The sequence below is a fragment of the Pseudomyrmex gracilis genome, unplaced genomic scaffold, assembly GCF_002006095.1.
Source record: "Pseudomyrmex gracilis isolate BER0280 unplaced genomic scaffold, ASM200609v1 scaffold_1, whole genome shotgun sequence".
In the NCBI taxonomy this organism is placed as follows: Eukaryota; Metazoa; Arthropoda; class Insecta; order Hymenoptera; family Formicidae; genus Pseudomyrmex; species Pseudomyrmex gracilis.
This window is the reverse complement of record NW_018020585.1, coordinates 831037-852833: the sequence shown is the minus strand read 5'-3', so window position 1 is coordinate 852833 and position 21797 is coordinate 831037. Positions and strand designations below refer to the sequence as shown.

The 21797-nt window shown below is 38.4% G+C and overlaps 1 protein-coding gene and 1 long non-coding RNA gene across 2 annotated transcripts in view; both read right to left on the bottom strand.

Annotated features, from left to right (window-relative positions):
* Positions 1-10743, bottom strand: part of LOC109852584 — a 39624-nt gene extending 28881 nt beyond the window's left edge. The window contains exon 1 of the long non-coding RNA XR_002250014.1: positions 10491-10743. This is a non-coding gene — a long non-coding RNA (uncharacterized LOC109852584). The remainder of the gene's footprint in view (positions 1-10490) is intronic.
* A 3050-nt stretch (positions 10744-13793) lies between these two features.
* Positions 13794-21797, bottom strand: part of LOC109852637 (diacylglycerol O-acyltransferase 1) — an 84878-nt gene continuing 76874 nt past the window's right edge. Inside the window, exons 10-12 of the mRNA XM_020423977.1 lie at positions 17957-18135; positions 14776-14926; positions 13794-14314 (exon numbers count right to left, since the gene is read on the bottom strand). Of these exons, the coding sequence (XP_020279566.1) occupies positions 14138-14314; positions 14776-14926; positions 17957-18135 (507 nt within the window). The 3' untranslated portion in view covers positions 13794-14137. The remainder of the gene's footprint in view (positions 14315-14775; positions 14927-17956; positions 18136-21797) is intronic.

Genomic DNA, 21797 nt, shown 5'->3' with positions numbered 1-21797 from the left:
TCGCCTTGTCGACTCTACATTAGACCGCGCTAATTAGCTCGTCGCATTGACCGAAGAATCCCGGCGTATTAGAATTTAAGTTCCCACAGATTGTACATGACCTTAAACATCGCGCTCGTGTTCGCATTACATAAAGTTCACGATTAAAGGCTACGTGCCTCTAAGCCGGCTGAAAGCACACAGCGGGCACAGTAAGAGGACCTCGAGAACGAGCCCTCAAAATGGTGAGGTTCCTTGGCACGTTCTCATACACGGGCTCTCATGCGAATGTTACGACTATTGCAGTCTGGAGAGTTTCGAGTGGGAATTAGCACGGCACGATTAAGCTTATGCCCTTTAAGGCCGAGATTATCGTTAGCGGGAAGTGATTTAGATACGGACCTGGAACCCCCGTAGAAAAGTTGCTAAGTGTGGGCGAACAGGCGTCGGCCGTTTGGAGCAAGTTTCGCGGAATGGTTCGTGTGACGAACTCTCGCGGAGTTGTGCCTCCGCAAAGTCGTTCGCGATAGTATCGGTGCGTGAATGTGTCGCGTGAAGCATTGCCGTCTGGCTTGGCGCACGAAAATTGCTTCCTGTGTTGCCGAGAACTCGATGAATCTAAAATTCCATGTATAAAAACTAAAAGAAGAAATAAAATGTTCATGCCTTTCCCTATATGTAATTTTAGTGTAATCACAAACTCTTATATAGCACGAAAATAATTTTCTTAAATTTATAAATTACTACTTTGCAAAGGGGCAAAAGTTTTTGCGAATTGCATTACGCTGCCTGACTAAATATCAAATATGTATACACCTCGCATTTCTCAGCGAATTCTAATTTTCTCGGAAGCGACTGTATATATTTGCCCGCGGGTATAAACGCCGTTCTCAAAGACTCATGTTGATTAATTTCAATCTTCAATCATCTTTCCTACTGACTACACAAAGAGAAAAAAAAACAAGAACTGCGTTGTTATTAACGTCGTCAGAGTCCAAACTCTAAGTCCGTATCGTTCTTTCAAAAGTATCCTTGGAAGCGCGTCCCCGGGGCAAGTAAAGTTTCGAGTTTACGTTCGGTAGACCCCTTCGAAAGTTAAATAAAATAAAATCGGAAAAAGCGACAGCGTTTTTTGTTTTTTTTCTTTTTTCTTCTGTTTTAGCTGTCGTGCGGTAATCGTCGACGTTGACCATCGAACTTCCGTGCATCGTCCGGTCGCTATCCCGGAGATCTTCCCCCCTCTTTCTCCCTCCCCCCAAGCTCGTAGATCGCGGCGCTTTTATCGGATAAAACTCGAAGAAGAAGTACGGCCGGCAAAGCCATCGAGCGGCCTGCTGCTCGCCAAAGAAAATGAGATAGCTTAATAAGGCGGCGTCCTCCGGTGTAATTACGCGCCCCAAGTTCCTCGCTATTTTCGCGCTGCGAGTAATTAGAATACCGATAGCTTCAGCGGGAGTGTAAGCGCGCGCGCCGGCGTCTCAATGCGACGCTTAAGATTCCCATTTATTTCCGGCTGAAATGTCACACAGGATTTCCAAGACCGCGCCGTTCTCTCACGGAATTCCAGACAGATAAATGTCGCAGGCACGATTCACTAGAAATCGGCGCCGACAGCGTCTCTGCATTGACGACGTCGCGTCGAAATATTAAACGTTTGGTGTTATTGGCTTTGAACTGATTATTAAACGAGCTTCCGTAAATATTTAAACGTAAAACGGTCAAGGAGATCGCGCGACGTTTAAAGATGACACTTGATCTTAATTATATAAAACGCTGTGACATAAATAAGAAATTTGAATTTTCCAATGTTTTATCTCAGTAATGTTCTATCTCAGTAATGTTCTATCTCAGTAAAGATTTTATTTGTATTTACAACTTGAAAAAATATATGTGTGTGTGTGCGCGCGCGCGCGTGAATATTACTGAGATATTTAGACTTTGAACGGCTATTGATGGTTCACTACACATGTATGCCATATATTCTTATTGATTTCTTACATGTTTTCTTTCTAAAAATTTTTTGCATAATTTACATAAAAAGTCTGGAAATAGACTACGACTTCAACACACCTTGGCAAAATAACCTTGAATACCTTATTTAATAATATTACTAATTTATACACTGCATTATATTTAATATCTTCAAAGTGACGCAGCTAAAGCGATTATATCCTCGTCGGGTCGATCTCTTCCAAGCTACGTGTCTCTCGAAGGTAGAGCTCCAGAGCCGCTCGAATGAATAAATAAAATAGCTTCGATGCTCTCTTCCTCAGTAATTTATCGGCATGCTATCGAGCGTTCGATCTGAGACGCGGAGGCGAAGATGCTATATCGTACTGTGAGAACGGTAATTTAAATGGCATCGACAAAGCGAACAGCACAAATATTTTCGGCTGGAATATCAGATTGCGGGCATTGAATACTACAAAATGCGCGGAAATTGAATAAATCGCATTAACAAATTGTGCGTATTAATGCATTGCAAAATGTATAGATACATCTTTCATTTACGATTTACGCTCCAGCAAAATGCGCAGCTTATCTTTAATTATATATAGCCCGATGTGTAGTTGCACTTATTTTATTATATAATATAAATATTATATATATTTATTAGAATTAAAAAAATTATTCTCTCCCAATTGTATTCACCACACGTGATATAATAGACACTACTGCAATCTCTATTTCATATTTTACAAAGATACAGATGTTTGTGCAGCAATATAGGTTTTCGCTTTTGTAAAAAAACCGAGATATCGACAATCGAGCGTTTCATATCGCGAGAATTTTTCGAATTTTCGACGAAATTAAGTATATTCGTTAAAAGAGAGAGAGAGAAGGGGAAGAGAGAGAAGCGTGAGGGAAACTTGTTCGGGCTCGCCTGGTTATGGCTTGATATATCGTCCAGTTACACGCACTCGGTGGACTTGCCGGGCTTAATGTGATTTACAGGAGGGACAGAAGTTTCGAGCGATGGACCGTATGTTTCGAAAGCTCCGGGAAATTATTGGATACGTGACAACTCGGGTTACTTTGGGCACGTCCAGAAGCGAAATTGACATCGGCGAGGATGGGAAAGGATAAAGTCGTAAAACGATATGACTCGTTACGCTCGTATCTCTCCGCTCTCTGCGCGACGCGTAACAACTCACAAGTAGTAAACCCCGTAATCAATGAAACGCCGCTACGAATACATAATTTCAAATATCTATATAGATACATATTTGTATATAACGTATAGTTTAATTTTTTAAATAAATTTTAAACAAAGTTTCAATTATTTTCAAGTTTTTAATTAGATCACAAAATCATATTTGACAAATTTGTGGAATATAAATGTATAACTCTTTAATATATATATATATTTTATGTATTCAGAATTAATATTACTATGTATTTTCGACATTTTGTAGGAATGTTCAATTCTCAAAAACGATCGATTGGATCAAAGAACAGAACATGTTTAGCCCTCGAAAGGACACGTTCTCGTTGATGCGTGTATGTCACATACACACGTACACAGATACACAAACACATCCGCGTCTCTTTTCGCTTCACTGTACGCATTTCCTTTGGACAGTTTCCGTTGCAGCGCGCGAATCGAAATTGCGTTCGTTTACGCTACGTCAAATATCGAGAATTTGTCGATGACAGTACTTCTTTACCACGTAGAGTCACCGTTTTCAGTGGGAGTAATAAAATCGATATGCAAATATAATATCAAACAAAGATCGAACAGCAACCGATGTACATTTGCATTTTTCGCGGATTGGTTTTTTTTTTTTTTAGAAGATTAAAACAAACAAGTGTTACAGCAATTAACCGAATAGATTCTTGTTTGTTTTTGTTTTATATTCAACATTACAATGTGAATTTAAACCACAGATCGAACGAGACATTCTATATAACGTTATGTTTTCATCGTTGTTTATAATCACAGGTATTTTCTGAGAGTTAAGCCGCATACATGAATTGCCATTTTCCTCGTTGTAAATAATACAAGCGTTTGTTACCCGCAATTCTGAAATATGCGAGCAAACTTTGCTAATTCAAACGCGTGCTGTGAATAAAGATTAATGTATTCGCGTTGCACGCAGGGGGAAGTGTATGAATAAATATCACGCGCACAGAGAGAATAAACCTGAAATTCGAACGGTCGAATTTAAAAACGTTTCCCGTGAGAAAAATCGCTTTTGTCGACTTTTTAAAAAGGCTTCGTTATTCTTGATCTCATCGAATAACATTCGTATATTCGCATCTTCAAGAGTATTCCAACCGGATCTCTTGAATGTTGGACGATTTTGGGATATATTACTTACGAGATATAGAAGTTTCGCAATTGTTCGCATTGTTATCAAAATCGGTGAGAATTTGTCGTTCATGCTAACGAGAACTTTATGTAAATGACGTGATTTTCAGTTTACAAACGAAATTGTAAGACCGTTTGTCGAATTGCGGAATTATTTCTTGAAATTTCGTGACATCAGTATTATATTCCAATCTTATTCTGTCTTTTATAGCAATGTTAAAAACAGATATACTGAAGTAAATTACATTCGAGTCGATTGCTCGACTTTATTAGATTTCAACTATAAAAATGAAGCTAACAAATGAGATTGACACGAATACTTAATTAAATAACAATTCAATCCGGGTTTAAAACTCGGCCGAAATATTTAGAGTGCACACCAGTTTTCAGTTATTTTCCCAAAATATAAACTTCTGCAAAAAAGTTTAATACTACATTTCTGCTTGTTTTATCTCGTTAATCCCTCACGTTTTCCTTGTTAACCAAGTTTCAAATTAAATTCTGTACCAAAGAAGGATCTGTTATCAAAAGTGTATGCTTCTACTATTTTTGCACATACAACTTTCTCGATTTCCTCGTTGTTGGTAACACATTAGTGTAAATTTGATAGACATTATTATAAATGAGTTTTACTTTCTAATGTGTTGTAGAAAAGAAGGCTTCCGTAATATCAGAAAATAACGTTATATGACTTCTAGTGAAGAAACTCAAAAGTAGTGTGTCGTGGTTATACGTCGGCGACAAGAGCGCTTAGAGGATAAAGGAAGAGGCAAGAAAGAGAGAGAAAGAAAGAGAGAGGGAGAGAGAGACAGATATTCCCGAGAGGGTGAGAAAGCGTGCTCAACACGTGTTTCCCTTATCGCGTTCATTTCAAACCACGAACTGTAGTCGCTCTAATGCCAGCGTGACGTTCGTCGTTGCCACACATTCGTCCTTTGCCGAACGTCGCCCAACATCCTGTCAAAATAGATAGAAGGGGGTGAGCATTGATTTATCTCGTTTCTCAGTAATTCTCTTTTATTTTCCTCGCCGCGCTCGATCGCCTACTACCTTTTGATCTATCGCTCTTGACACGTCGACGACGATTCATTTTTATTTACGATCTGACGCCGCCGGACGATGAGATTCATCGCCTTCTCCGCCATTGCCCTTTTTCTTCCACTGCATCCCCCGATTTGCTCTTACTTGATTCAACCAGCTGTTCGCGCGATTTTATTTCCCCTCATCAAAATCATTGTCGGTGTAAGAAGTCGATGACAGCTCGGTGTGTGCTGAGCAACCAAGCCCTTGATAAAGTACTCCCTCGGCAAGGTTGTTTGACGAGTTTAACGAAGGGCGAATTCAGAAATTGGCACTTCGTGACGACGCGACGGTCCCGTGATTTCACGATTAAAAATTTCATCACAGTCCGTTGACTTTACGCTCGGGCGTTACAACAAGGGATTTTTTGGCCAGTGCGCAGAAAATATGTTTACGTGCACAGAAAATTACTGCAACGAAAGGTAAAATTTTACTGTAAAAACGCAATAAACAATATACATAGCTGTAGTAACAACTCACGAAAAATGTGAAATAATACAACAAAACAACAACCGGGGGAAATATGGAGATAAACTCTATGTATTTATATACAATATATATATATAAACTCTACGTATTTATATATATAAAAAAAAAGAACGAGAGAAACACAAATTTACAAACATTTATCTTTTTTGTGTAAAAACAAGCAAAATGTAACCAATACATATATATTAAACAGGTATCAAAAATTTGACCGTGCTTCAAGTCAGATATGCACTCCGTTTACCTCACGATTTGATGATAAAACATGATAAAGAAAACACGTATTGAGCACGCTTTCTCACTTCTCGTAACCACTCGCTTCCAACCTTCATCATTATCTCTCCTTTCGATATATATATATATATATATATATATATATATGTACATATATATGTAAGCTCACGTCCGTTCATATCGCTTTTTCACACCCCACTCGCTTCCTCAATCTCATATCTCTGGTCCGTTCTATTTTCTCTTCCTAAAAATTTTTGTTCAAAATGTCGCGAAGAAGAGCGATATTCGAAAACGTAGCTCCTTGCCCTTTACTGATAGACATAGGTCTCCCAGACCCACTCAAAAATTGTGTATCGGTGTTTCTAAAATAGTATAGTATAGTAAAAATTAGTTTTTCTTAAACGCTCTTATCTATCTTCGAAATTACTAAGAAGTTTTTCAATTTGTTTTTTTATCGACGCAGAATCGTTTAAACTTTCGATTCCGAAAAATAAAATTGGAAAAATTTTAAGTTCATTCAATGTTAAAGTCGCGTGGTCTCACCCAAACCCAGTCTGTCCAACTCGTAGGTCATTTTTGAGATCTGTTTACAAAGAGTTAAAAACTTGGTTGTTTATAATAAAACTACAATGTGACTTTAATACATAGAAATTTGCAAACTGAATGAAAATAAGTTGGTAACTAAGAATAAATTGTTGGAGGCAAGGTGATGAACCTTTGCTTCGCTTCTCGAACTTTGACAATATGTCTCCAGCTGTCTAACTTAATTAATTGGCTCTCTCTCCGTGAAACTGAATACTAACTAAATAATGGAATATTAAGGGCAGGAGAAAGTCCACATATAGCAATAGAAATTTTAACCTTCCCAGTTACTAGAGAAAACTTCGCAGTATTAAATGCAAAAATAAAACCTTCATGCATTTTTTCTGCCATTTTAATTAAAAGTATTCATATTTTCTCATTTTTAACAAACCATCTCAAGTTTTAATTAAAATAGTTTCACTTTTTTCATATTTATTTTTTACTAAATATATATATATGTATATATGATTGATATATCAACATGTCTTAAAGTTTTTTAATTTTTTCTACTAGTATTTCTATGCTTTTACGTTCAATTAGTTTTTTTAGTAATGGAAACGTCCAACTGTTAAACATCGCACAAGCTTTCCGAAGCTTCGATCGCATAAAAACAAGTTCTCTTGTTTAATGTCTTTCTAGTTGAGATGAATATTAAAATAAAAGGCGCAATATCCACTTTATGTTTTACCGGAACTGTCTGCGCGCTGTTTTGCACGGTACCACTTTTTGTTTCGTAAACCGACAGTGTCGCGCTTGACGGGCCGCCATTAACGAGACTATCTGTACGTCGGATAATCCTGAATCGGTAACGACCGTCGGGAATTGGGTCAAAAGCCTGGTCAAGCGATCATTCGGCAATCGAACAGCAAATAACTATTCCCACTTGCGCTCGTGCTACGCCGATTTTGTAATGATTCCGCTCACGGAAATGCAATCCACCACACGCGCTTCTACGCGTGAAATCGGCCTTTATTTTCGCAGTATGAGGTTAAAAGTTGCGAGTGTGTTATATAAACGCGTTGCACGATCAACATGATCGCACATTTCTATTCTATCGACTTTGTGATAACAGAGAATTGTGCGCTAGAGGCTGTTAATTCACACACACACACACATACGTACACGTATATACATGTATATATTGATAATAGTTCGGGCTATCAAAAATTTACAAGATAGGTATATACACCTTTGAATATGTAGTTCCGACAACGTAGCAGCCTGTTACTAATCATGGAAATATGATAAATTATATTTGTTATCTTAGGCGATTCATGGATGACGGAGCGACAATGTTCGCGGAACAGTGGGGAACAGATTAATCGATTGAAATTTTGCATAATCTGGCCCGTCATGACGTGGATGGTTTCAGGGCATTCACCGCTTCGATATAACCAAAGTAGTTCGCATTATAATCCCAAGGGACAGTGCAAAGGAGCTAACGTAAAGATACCGAACTTCCGATTTGCATATACAGTTTCCCTCAATAGAGATTAACTCAGATTATTCAAACAATAGATCAGACTGTTCAAACTATAGATTAATATCCACTATAATTTCGTGTGTGCATTACTCGAGAATTATACATCAAAACGCGTTCAATTAACTTTTTGCGTCATCTCAATCGCGTAAATTTTTACCTCAAACCTCTTTTTTTTTTTTGCCGCGGAAATTTGATCTAAAAACAAGCAATCGCGCTCAAAACTCTTTTCTTCAGAAATTGTCGCATCGCGTTCATTACCAGTATAGTAATAATGCGTACATTCAAGCGTGAGAGACGATAATTCAGTCGATGACGATCGTTTCAATTTTCCATGTGTCGGTAGCGGACATGTACTTCGTTCTCAGACGAGCAGTACCATTTTTCTTGCACGTGAGATTGCTGCGCGTGGCTTTTAACAAACGTCGAGTCATTGTTATCGGACGTCCGGAATGAGGGGACGGTTTCCCGAGACGAGAAAGAAACGGCAGAAGGAAAACCGATGAGTCGTGGCAGCGCTGATCGATCTTGGACTATTTTCGACGAGGTTTATAAACGAAGCGCATTAAAGCGAACTAACCGCTGCCGTTTAGTGCTGCAGGTAAACTCGGGTGCTAAGTAATTAATTTTTAAATGAAGCTTGTGCGTACTTCTCCAAGAAAATTTTCCAAAGAAATTATTCTACCACTGGCAGCTATTAATAATGAATATTTTGTATATTAGTGCTTCAATAAAGTATACAAATTAATAAAAACTATAATAATGTGTATAATTATGTATAGGTGTATCGAGATTAACATTTTTTAACTGCCGTTAAGAAACTTTGTTGTCTGAATGATAAATGAAATCAATGAAAACTTTGTAAAAAATGATTAGTCAATCTATTTTTATATCTCAGAATACCGGGATATACAATGACATTTTTGAATTATTAATTTGAAAAGTTATCGCAATTAATAATAAAGCTGTATCAATCAATTAATTAGTATCAGTCAATCTAGTCCTTTTTTCAGAAGGATATGCTCTTCTTTGGATTTACTGCAATTGATTGTTTTAAATTTCTCTCTTTCTCTCTCTCTCTCTATCTCTGTCTCTTTATCTCACTTCTAGATTTACGAAATATTCATTCTGTAGAATGAGATCGTACATAAAATAGACCATGATATAAACGTATGAATTAACTGAAGTACTGACTTTCATATGAAAAAATTTGTAAAGCAATTTATAAAAGTTATGCAAGACGTGCCGCGTAAAAAGATAAAAAAGAAAAACAAATTCACATCGATGTAAGTTGAATAATCGAGCGCATTTAATTAGTAATATATTTTTTTTCTGCGTTTTCTTTAACGAGTGATCCTAGCGTAGCATCGTAATTGAAATCGGTGGAGAAATACAGAATAACGTGCATCTAAGAGCGAAAGCAAAAAGGATCCACTATACGTCTGCTCGTCGAGAACACTCTCGGATATCCGGCTTTCGTTAATCGTCCGCGGCTCGATTTACTCGAATGTACGTCACTCGTATCCGAGTAAATATCGCGAGGGAATCGAATTTACCCACCCAATGGCATACATTCACGGAATAAACAGGAACATTGTGAATCTCCCCCTATTCATTAGAGACGACGCTCAGATCGGCAGTTCATATCTTCCGGCTACGTGTTATCGGGATTATTAAATGTTTTATTCGCGCAAAACCCGCGTGCGTTTGCTTTTCATTAATTAGTACTTATGGAATACGTTATGGGTAATATAGTGACTCTTAATTCCGCTCACGTCTTCATCGATATCCGCGTTATTTGTTATTTAATATTTAAATTATCATTAATGTTACAAATTATCAGAGAGAAAGAATATACGGAGCTGTTTTAAAGCTCTTGGTATATGTGTCGCAGTCATGTATGAAAAGTATAAAGTAGATAAAACAGAGCAAAATGAAACAGAGTCATGTTCATCAAATGACGTTAAGTAAGAGAAAGAAATCTCATATTTTTTTTAAACCGGAAAATATATATCTCTCTCTTGAATGAATACACCGACCATTTTTTATGATCATATAACATGCCTCTGTCCCATCTTGCTTACCTTATTTCGTTTCCAACGACGCTACGTTTAAATTGAATGGAATATAAATTACACTTGACGTATTTATGCCGGTAGTTATTCAGCTTGTCGCTGCAAGACTTTCCGGCAAAGCGTATGTATTATTTTCCAAAGGGCAGACTCGGTGGTAGTCTTTGCAGAACGCGAAAACGTCGCTCGCTCATTTGCTCGCTCGTCTAAACGCTCCGTGTTTCTTTGCCCGGTTTCCGCCTCCCAGAATCTCATAAAAACCAACCTGGTTGCGCTCCAGCGCAGAGTTCGTCCTGGGTCATCCAGAGAGACAGAGAGAGAGCTTTTCCGGGCGGATCGAAACGCAGCTGCAGTTTCTATGGTGCGGAACACCGGCCCCGCGCCGCTCTTTTACCCTTTATCAGGGCTCGCGGCTCGACAGAAGCGTAACAACTTCCTTCGGCACTTCACACCGTTGGCGTAATTCGCGACAAGAGCGGGACACCTCGTGCACCGGCGATCACCGATCGTGCGACCCGTGCGACACTCTCCACGGAGGCGTCGCGACGCTCACTGCGGAGACTCCGCCGCGTACCCGCCCTTATAGCATCGTGTTGCGCTCACTCTGCGCCTCCTGTGCCCCCTGACCACCCTTCCACCATCATAGTCCGCCACGCCACCTCGCCACCCTTTAGACATCCCCTCTCCAACGTTTCTCGCGCAACCCCTAACCTCTCCTCTCCCCACGGCTCACCTTATGGGATAACGCGAGCGTTCGTTCGAGGTACCGAGCGATGCATTCTTCGGGGATGCTTCGTCGCCTGGTGTAGCGAGCTCTAGATAGGAGAGCGAACAGAATGGGCTCTCCTCCTTCATGGGTTACTTCAATCTTTTGTTTGCAATCGCATTAAAGCGGAAAAATACGCTTTCCCGCGACGTGTCACTTTATCGTCGTTATCTCATCGCTGTAGGGACGCTGTATACTTACACTTCTCAAGGATATGCGTATCAAAGATCTGATCCTTTGCGCAAAGTTTGCCGAAGTTGGTAAAGTGAAAGTGAGTAATTGTAAATATATGTACGACGGGATGTGAACCTCCGGTGGAAAGTTGTTAAATTTTTCTTTATCGTTGTATTTACTCGACACTAAATTAACATTAACGTGGCAGCGCGCCGGTATTTATGAATTTCACGCTTTGCTCTCGCAAATGGCCGAGTCGTTCGTCATAAAAAGCGTCCAACGGGTATTGTAACGCAGTACACGTCAGCCACGTGCCTCAAAAATGGTAGAGATATTCTCGCGACTGCTTTTTTTCATTATTTTTATGTAGGGTCAATTTAAGAGCGCGCCGCGTTCTCGCCGTGGAGGCAATTAAATTAAAAGTCCCACGTATCAAGAGAAGTAATTCCTGCTTTTATGTTACTTTCAAGCGGACTCTCGAGCGTGTCAGTTTACGGAACAATTCAGCTGCTTGGAGCGACAAAAGTGTTCGTGTTTCGGAGTTTCGGCGCCAACAAAGTTATTTACCACGTCAGGCGCAAATGCCAATTTAACAGGTAACCGCTATAATGATGCTAAAGTCAAACCGGCAAGCTGATAAGATTTAACTTGTTGAGCGCAGCGCGACACAGACATTCGGGCATTCTGCTACTACTAGCGAGAAAATATCTTCGCAACACGAAACTTTAACTCTGAAAACAATTCGGAAAATTTTCGAAGAGATGTTGTCGAGTTAATTCTCGACATTTGCATTTACGTCGCCCTCGATCGATTAAACGTTGATTCCTGACAGTAACAAGTTTTATAATCCTCCTCTGAGAGCGAAAATATTTTATATTGTATGTAAATATGCTTGAATTAGGAAAAAAGCGAGCGAAACGATATTTCAAATATTAAATTGTCAGTTTAAAAGTTTCCGATATCACAAAAATTTTACTGTTCCATTTTTTTGCCAATAGTGAAATGTAAATGTAAAGGTATATATGTAAGAGAAAAAATTGCAACGTAAATAATTAAGAAGAATATAGAGTAGACATAATTTATCGTAATTTTATGTAAAACATAACTATAATACGCACAGATTAGATTTCTTTTGACGCATTAGAGATGTGGAAAGAAAAATACCAGTTTATTCTAGGAGATACATATATACATGTTTAAACTCCAGCGTGTCCCTTTCCTTTTATCTGATTAATAAATTGCAACTTATATAAGAAGTCTACGTTTAATGTTACACGCAAGTTTCTTTTATGACGACACATATACTTGTAGAAGATATGCTGTCGCTCTAGAAGATTGCGATCCTAAGTAAGGTCGACACGCATCGCGTTCACTCTCGTGAGATGCCTATAAAATTCTTATCCACTTAATATCTTAAGAGATTAAGAGGTGATACGTATTGTGACGTGCGTGGTGTTAAAAAATTATACAAAGCGTCTTTCATTTCAACACGGTTATTTTTAAATAACAAATGACTGCATGCCCTAGTATTTTGCATTGCATATCGACAATAACATATCTGTCACACAAAGCAGTAACGACGTTTTATCTATAAAAAAAAAAAAAAAATGGAATTCTGACACTACGTTTTTTTGTGGATATTTGTACATATATCATTCTGCCACCAACGTGTTTTCATCAGTCTTCAGTGTCATTAATTCATCGTAGAGACACACATATCATGATATCCAGGCTCATCAAGGAGAAGAAAAACCCAAGGGTCAGAGCTCAAAGAAGTATTTCTCCCGAGGGTTCAGCTTTTTTGTTCGTGACGTGGCTTTATAACTATTCCCGCAGACAACAAATAGTTTGTACAGATATACGCTGTTTACTTGGTTGTTTACTTTGTTTGTTTTATTAAAAATTAAAGTTATATGCTATATGATATAAATTTAAAAGAAAACAAGAAGACTATTATTTAAATAAATTTTTTGGAAAAACTGAACTATGTATTGAAGTAAAAAATTTTATTCGTAAGATAAACTAAAATTTCAAAACCCGTAAAATTTAAGAGATAAACTTAGCAAATATGAAGTTTTAATTAATCAAGTTTTTAAATATATCTTAATATTCTGACATAAAATAAAATCTTAGTAATTTTTATATATTCAAGCAAGGGCAATTTTTTCCGTTGTATTTTGAAATATGTATTATCAGGGAAATCTTATATAACGTATATGTGTGTATGTATATGTAAAATCTTACCTCTTACATATGTATAATTTCCGCCTCATTAGTGAGAAAAAGTTGTATGTGGGCTCGCCCTTAAAAAGCTATCTTTTTTCGTGACTATTCACGAGACAACTTTCTAGTTCTTAAAGCTGAAAGAATAATATCCCGAGTGACCCCGCGGCCACTCTTGAGGTGTGGAAACAAAATTTAACAAGACTCGTATGAAATATCTTGTTTATTCGACAACAGATTCGCTCGACTATAATGAAGAGCGAACCAAAGAGTTTTTATATAAAAATTATTAAGCCTACACTCAATAATTTTACGTTACATGTGATAATATTTACAACTTTATTTTGATATTTTATAATATTATATATATACTATATTATTTTTATATTTTAAATGTATAGTATATTATCTTTCTAAAATATAAGATAATAATAATATTATCATCGAACTCGAGACACCTTTGTTTGCATTTTTTAAGTCTCTTATTCTCACATCGCACCCTCTACATTCTCATGAATAAAAAAAAAATCTTCAAAAAAAAAAAACTTAAACTTATATTTAAGGCACATTTTCACGTTATTGTGTTAATTTTTAATGGAGGCAAATCATCGCACAGTACTTGTTAAAAGACAAGTGAATAATTGCGATCGATAAAACAGGCAATGTTGGAGAATAGATCGATCGCAGATTGTTCGTTGAGGTTTCTCTCTTCTTTCGCATTTTTACGTTTTTCATCCTTTTAATCTGCTTTACACCACGGAATAATCTTCGATCAGAGTCTCGCCAAAATGAGTTACAACGTAATCGTGATAATACATCATTATACAAAGTGGTTGCCCGATGATGAGACTTGCCCATACGACAATGTTGCCCCATCTGGCGCCACAGTATCGCTCCGTCATCTTGCTCAACACCGACAGTGGTATCTAGAATGAACAATTAGCGTTGCACGACCAGAATATCCATACTTATGAGCGCGAACTAAATCTTGCATGTGCATACATGACGTATTGTAATGCGCAACGTAATTTCATGTAAAGATGCATAGCGAATGATGTTGCAATGTCCACAATTGTGAAATCTCTATATCACTTATACAACTACGAGACATGTCAATGACAAAGTCTATTATGGTCCGACATTATGTTTTAAATATATATATATATATATTTTTTTTTATTTAACTGAAAATATATATATATGTATTTTCTCTCATAGCTTGAAAAAGTTCTAATTCTATTTTAGGATCAACTGATCTTGAACGAGTGTTATTGAAAATGCCTGAAGTACGGTATGGTCTTTGAAGGATCAATAAGAATTTCTCGACGTTAGAATCAATATTTGCACAGTCAACAATACATACGAGGTAAACGCTCGAAGCTCTTACCTGTCCCATCATACCCATAAACGCCCATGTCTTGAAGGTTTTTAAAGGTACGCTTACGAGATATTCGTGAAAAAAGGCGCTGATAAAAAATACGGTGACCGATGCTGTCGTCTTACCGTAGCCCATCTCTACGATCGGAATATAAAGATGTCTGTAAAATATAAATATATATAAACGTAATGTGAAAGTTTTTGTGTTTTTGAAAATTTTTTAAATAAAATTTATTTTTCATTTGAAGATAAACATCAAATTTTCTTTCTCGACTCCTTTTTCGATAACGTCTCTAGCTTTTGTAAAAGAGAAAAAAACACATTTCGATTAAATCTTTACAATCAAATCGACAGAAAATACTCTAACAGCGCGGTTTAATTGCGATTGAAATTGGTGATTCTAAGCTTGATAACGAGAAGCACGTTTAGAGCACGCTTGTCTGTTATAACGACAATGCTATTATCGGCATCACAAAGGACTATGCATTGCCACAGAATCTTAGACGATAGAATACACACAAAAGCTGTGCTCCGATAAGGTAAATACGATAGTCGACGAAACGCGCGAAGTCAAGAGGTACCGAAAAATTAAAGCGATATTCGGAAAAGTTTCGCCAAGATTGGCGACATTTTCCCCATTATCGGTCTAGCTTGTGTATAGCGAGACAAGAAACGGGTAACTCGGAACAAGATCGTTAGCCGTCTGGTTATCGGTGCAGCTGCATCAGAAAGAAGGCAAAACGCGCGAAGGAGTATGTCCCGGGAGAAAGGAGCGGTAAAAGAAGTGCTGAGAGAGAAGAGAATGGCGGAAGGAAAGAAAATTCAAAGATCGGACGTCGCCGACGACAGTTTTGAGGGTTTCAAGAGTGTGCGCGTTTTACCGTGTCTTCAGAACTCTCTCTCGCTGCTCGATTCCTCTTCTCCGCGTCTCATCGTCCTTTCTTTTTCCTCGTTTTTTTTTTCCAAAGCGAGCGTCTTCTTCGCGGCGAAGCGTTCGGGAACATTCGCAGTTATAGAGGTATTATAAGTGCCGCGAGGAATAAACAGCCTTAAGTGCGCATCGCGATGCGTATCGGCTTTTCCTATTACAAACCGCTGAAAAGACGCTCCGCAGTCGTCGTCGGCCTCGACGTTGTCGTCAACCTACGTACGTCTGCGTCGTCTCCCTCTCTCCCCTCGTCGTCCGGGGAACATTTCCATTTTCACCTCGACTCCCCTTCCCGCGCGCACTATGGGCTGCATGCCAGTCGCAGCCTTGCAATTGCAGCTGCGTATCTCGGTTAGAACGGAGGAAAAAAAAAAAAAGAAAAAAAAACAGAAACGACCGACCCCGTAAGCCGCGCAGGTGCGTCGTTGGGGATAAAAAAGGAGCGCCGAGCTCCTTTGGAGTAAGACTTGGAAATTCGTGTCGCGGAAATTCGCGCGACGTCTCTCTCTCTTTAGTGTGAAACCTTATTTTCTCTATTTTTATATCATTTATAAAAGGAAAACATGGCGAGTCATTTTCGCGTTACGTGTCACGTTTTATATAAGAAATGCGTCGTAAGACACAGTGTCGCTCTAGTCGCACGATGTCAGTTGCTGCTCTTCTACATATATACGTTTGTCATGACTAATTCGAGAAACGAGCGTTTTTCTTAAGCGTGATAAAATTAAGTGCTTTTGTCGCAATATATTCGTATTAAAGCAAGCAGTATTCCGCAATATCATCAAGAAAAGATCCTTTCTACATTGTTTTCATAAAGAGCAAAATATCATCTCATGACACACAAAGTATGGTAAATCGTCTCTTCATATGACATTCATGGTAAATCCCTGCAGTTTACACATGGCAATTCCGACGGCTTCTTTTTCTCTCGGTCACATAATAAGAACTTCGTACGGCTACCACTTTTACAGGGATTTAAACTTTCTTTTGGGCTACTACCCGAACTACAAAGAACTCGGCGCGGGTTCGTGAAAGGAGGTCGTCACTATGGGCTCGAGTTGTTAGGTGCACGTGCGATGGGTTACCGTGGAAGATGGAAGGCCCGCTGGAAAAGTCTTTCGGAAGTTCGCTGATTGTATTGAGCGAGGGATGTATAATCTAATGTGGCGACGACAGCTGAGATGTATGAGTTGAAGGAGACATTTTAGGTGGAATAAAAGGTTTTTGCGCGCACGAAAGCTCATCCTTGCAAGACAAAATATTGTCTCTCGAATAACGTGTACGATCTAATGTAACATGTTTTCACGTGTCTCATATACAAATTTCTCTCGTAATTTTAAAAGCATAAAATAATTTAAATCGCATAAATGTGTTTATTTAACTTATATGTAACCGAGTTTATTAAGTTAGAATAAAATTTCTATATATATAATTTTGCAAAACAATAAGCGATTTTACAAAAATAAAAACAAACAGTAATGTGATGTCATTTTCTTTGCTTGCTTGATGCTTGCACGTAATTGGCACGACCCCGATGTTACCTGAGAGTGTTTCGCGTCAAAATGACGGCCGGTGTGAAACAGACTTTGGCGCAAAATGCGTATTGCATTATATAATCATATTATCTCTAAAAGTCGAGTCAAAGATGCGAAGTACGCAAAGTAAAGGAGAGTTTTTCCTTCTATGCGAGAAAGTTGAGTGTTATGGAACAAAGAGATGGCAAGAGTAAACAGCGCAAGAGAGCAGCACACAAGAAAGAGAAAAGAACAAGAGAAAGAGAGATAGTCACGTTACAAACCGGACCTTTGATCGACTTTCTCTGTTCTACTTAAGCAAGGTTAAACTTTGTTAATGAGTATGCCCTGCTTTAAGAAGATTTAATTACATTTTTCGCGAGTTTCTGTCTGATTGTTTATAAAAAAAAAAGCTATAGTGTTTTCAAGGACCAGAAATTTCCAGCTGCATGTATCTTTCGTATATTTGACTATGTTGTTATAAGTTAATTGTGTGTTACACAAATTTTATTTTATATATATATATAGAATAAAATTTGATATACATGAGCTAAAAAATTACATATAAAAATATTAACTTACAAATAGGAATTTTAACACAAATAGAAAATTGTTACAGCGGAATCTCGAGATAAAACAATAATAAAAATAAAAATAGAACTATTGAAAATAAAAAGATAATACAATGTATACGCGAGAAAATGTCAGATATCAAATATTATTATAAATAAACATTATATTTTATTTACCGTACAGCCCAACGATGAACTGGCATGTTCCAAGTTCTCCAGAAAGTATCGATATTGTTGGCATTCCACCAGTCGCAATAGAAATTTCGATCCGCGAAGTGTAGCAGCTCGCCCATCAAATTTAAGAAGGAGTGAAACGTCAGATAGAAGAAACAAAGCCATACTAGGTGATTTGGTATCTGAAGCAAAGATTCATGTATATGTAAATTATTTATCATCATCTGTTAGTATTATCTATCAGTTTTGTCAGAAACAAATTTCTACAGAAATAGATAAGGGTATAAATAAAGAATATAAAAAAAAGAAAAAAAAAAGAAAAAAATAGATCCGAAATGCAGAAAGCAAAGAAAGAAGTTGCAATTATAGAAAAGTAGAAGAAAATCGTCAAAGCTCTCTCCTTCTTTGACTATATATGTTTTTAATGGAGTGAATAAAATGCGATGCCCGATAACGACGCCGGAAAAAGTTAACTGAAACGAGGGTAATCAGCGCACGGAGACGAGCGTATTGCAGTATTATTTACGCATCTGCAGATGAAAGTGAGACGACTGTGTATAACGAACTTATAAATTATCCCCGTCTGTTCCTTTAATTACGCTTTAATGGAAGTAATTTAAACCGATTCTTTGATCATTTATCGCATGCATAATGCGATGTGCTGTTCAAATATTAATATTCCATCTGATTGTAAATTATATTTTCTGAATATATAATTCTTCTCTTTTCTCTTGAGCTGTAAGAAAGAGAAAATACACGATTGTATATATTCTATACAATGTCGCTCTGTACATATATTTACATTTTATTCTTGACAGTTGATTGGATCTTTTATCTCAAGATTTTGTTCTTTAAGATTGATTGTTTTCCCTTGTGGCGCAACATTGTTGACATTTTCCGTAGCAAAACAACCAAAATAAATGTTTCCGCATCAAAGAAGCAGCGCGACGAGAAGGAAAAAAAGAACAAGTATAGGCTCGACCTAACATCAGACGAATACCTTTGCGAAAATTTCTCGACGGACTGCTCGCTTCACGGGAAAGAATTTCGAAGTTATTTCGTTTCGGATGCCATTTTCGGAGCCGCCGAGTTGCGGTATCATCCGCGTGCTTCCACCGAGCTCTCTCACGCGAAGCAAAAGACTTAATAATGTTGCCAGACACAAAGGTCAAGTCTCTTGCGACGCGAAGCATCCGCGGCACTTTCTCGAAAAAAGGACAGAGGACCCTTCAGCACTTCCTCCCGGTCTCCAGCAACCTCTTCCGGCGTCCACGGTAGTCCGGGAAAACTTACCTCGGCGTTTTAATTTCGTTTACTCGGGGATGCTACCGAGAAAGAGAAAAAGAAAGACGAAGAAGGAGTTGGGATCTGCGAAGAGGGAATGACGATGCTGAAGGGAGGAGGGGAAGGCTGAAGGCAGCCAAAGCAAAAGCCAGTGAATCGTTTGAGACACGTCGACGATACCACAAAGGGAAAAGCGGTAAACTTTAAGCTGCCTCCTTGGCCAGAGGCTATCTGAGAAGGAAGCGCTTGCTCTCCAAGGGGTTATACGGAAGATGTAAAATCTTGCCGGTGAAACGCGACCAAAGGATACGTGCGCGCGCTCACGCGTGTGTATGGCATTTCATCGATACTAAGAAACTTTGAAGGCGGAAATATGTTGATTTCGAAATGTTCGAATCCTTTAAATTCCTCTATGTATCCGCGTGCTACGTCTTGAAGTTCTGCGAAATGTTATCTCTTAGAATTTCGGAATCTTTCTTTGTTTATCAAATCTTTATACGTATCGATCTTGAGATGTATTCGTATATCTGTTAGAATTTGAATTTCTCTCTGTATCACAATGCGAAAAAGTACATCTTTTTCCACAATATGTCTCTCTTCTTCCTTTCGGAGGGATTTCTATCTAGAAATTGACTCTTCTTTTTCCCCCGAGATCTCGTATACAGATTACTGATTAATGTCGAGATCCAAGAAAGATCTAATATCGAAACCAGCGAATGGTTTACGAGACATCGCGCGCGCGCGGATTGCGCGCGAACAGAAGAGCGTTTCATTCATATTGATGCACGACTCGGAACCATCGTTCGTCGCGCAAGAAACTAGCAATACCGTCCGATTCGTGCTTGATCTCATCGCCAACCGCATAACATTAATGCGTGCTTGGCTTACGTGCACCATCCGCCGGTCGATTTTCATCGATAATGCAGGAGAATATCGAATTACTACGGACGATCCGCGCGTGAATTTTCTGCACGTGCGTATCAATACGTACCTATGTAGTGCTCAAACAGATCGATGTATCTGCGTCATTAGTATTTAGAAAAAAATAAATAAAAAAATGAGAACGAGGTGAACATGTATTCTATGCGCGTACATCGCCGATAATCGATATTTTCCATTTTCTTCTCGATCGCTTGACGTTAGCCACTCTTGGAGTGCTATTCTTTCTCTCTCCCTCCCTTCCCCTTCTTCGTGTTTCGAGGATGCATGACATATATCTGTCTATCGGAGACGTTTACGTTTGCTAGGTCTCGAAGGACATTAACATGTGAAAGATATACCCCAGTAATAACAGGATAGAGAATGTAAATACGAGTAGATCGAATTTTTTAAACTTTACCGAGAACCAGAGCTATTGGCTTGCGAGAGCGAAGCTATATTATGCGAATAAATATGCAAACGCTGAATAATCAAAGTTAGCGACACAAGACTGCTCGGAAAGAACTCTACCAAAGATGGGTATTGATCGACAGCGAATATTCGAGCGCTCGTATCGCTATTCACAAATAATTCAAATGTAACAATGTTGTATCAACACATTATACAATTGGGAACGACTGATATTGAAGGCAGTATATGCCACGTATATTGACGCGAGAATATCTTTCGTGTCGTCTAAAGAACACACTTATACTGTGTGTCCATTGATAGTTACAATCTTTGTATAAAAGCGACGAAGTGACGAGCCGTTTTGCACTTTCGAGTGATTTTCACAGTCAAAGGAATTTCGGAACGAGGCACGCAAAGTGTGTAAAGAGCGACGAGATCGAGACGAAAGACGAGAGAAAAGAGAAAGCAGAGGCTTCGCTAGCAGAGCGAAATGCCGTTTCTCCATTACGACGAGATTAAAGTCTTGTCCTGTACTTTGTGCCCCGTTTCTTCGACTTCGTACATAAAAACCGCAATTAACCCTCGACAGTCACGAAAGTCTACGACAGATCTCCCGGCTATTTGCGGTGCAAACGAAAAGTAAGGATGCGCGAAAGATCGAGAGAGTGAAACCGGTTCGACGATCGGTAAACAATTATTTTTTCCGCGCGCGTAAAAATAAACATTATGTCACGACCGCTGCGAATGAGCAACCTTTTGCGCTTCGTCTTATTGGAAAGAACTTTTCTTCCAGACGTATGCTCACCTTAGGGTACACTCTCGCCCTTGTGCAGGGGAGAATTTATTTTGCCCCGAGGTTAGGTTTCTTCCCTTCGTGCGTTATTAAAGAACGCGTCGAAGAATTCTTTTTCTGTTTCGACGGTCGATGCTTTTATTTCTCTCGAGACCTTATTCAGACACGATATCTTTCCTCAAACATGGCTTTGCTTCGATTTGCACACGTATATTTTAGTACTGTGTTCAACGTAATATTTAATTGCATCTTACTTCAAGATTCTGATCTTAATATATGAGGTTTACAAATCGAGCTGCGAATATAAATCAATGACAAATGCAAATTTTCAGAGATTACGTGCCGCGTCACCGCGTAATAATAATGTTTCACGTGTAGACAAATATTTAATATTAATATCTTAATTTTGTTTATAAACAAGTTTACGTGTATTTTCAC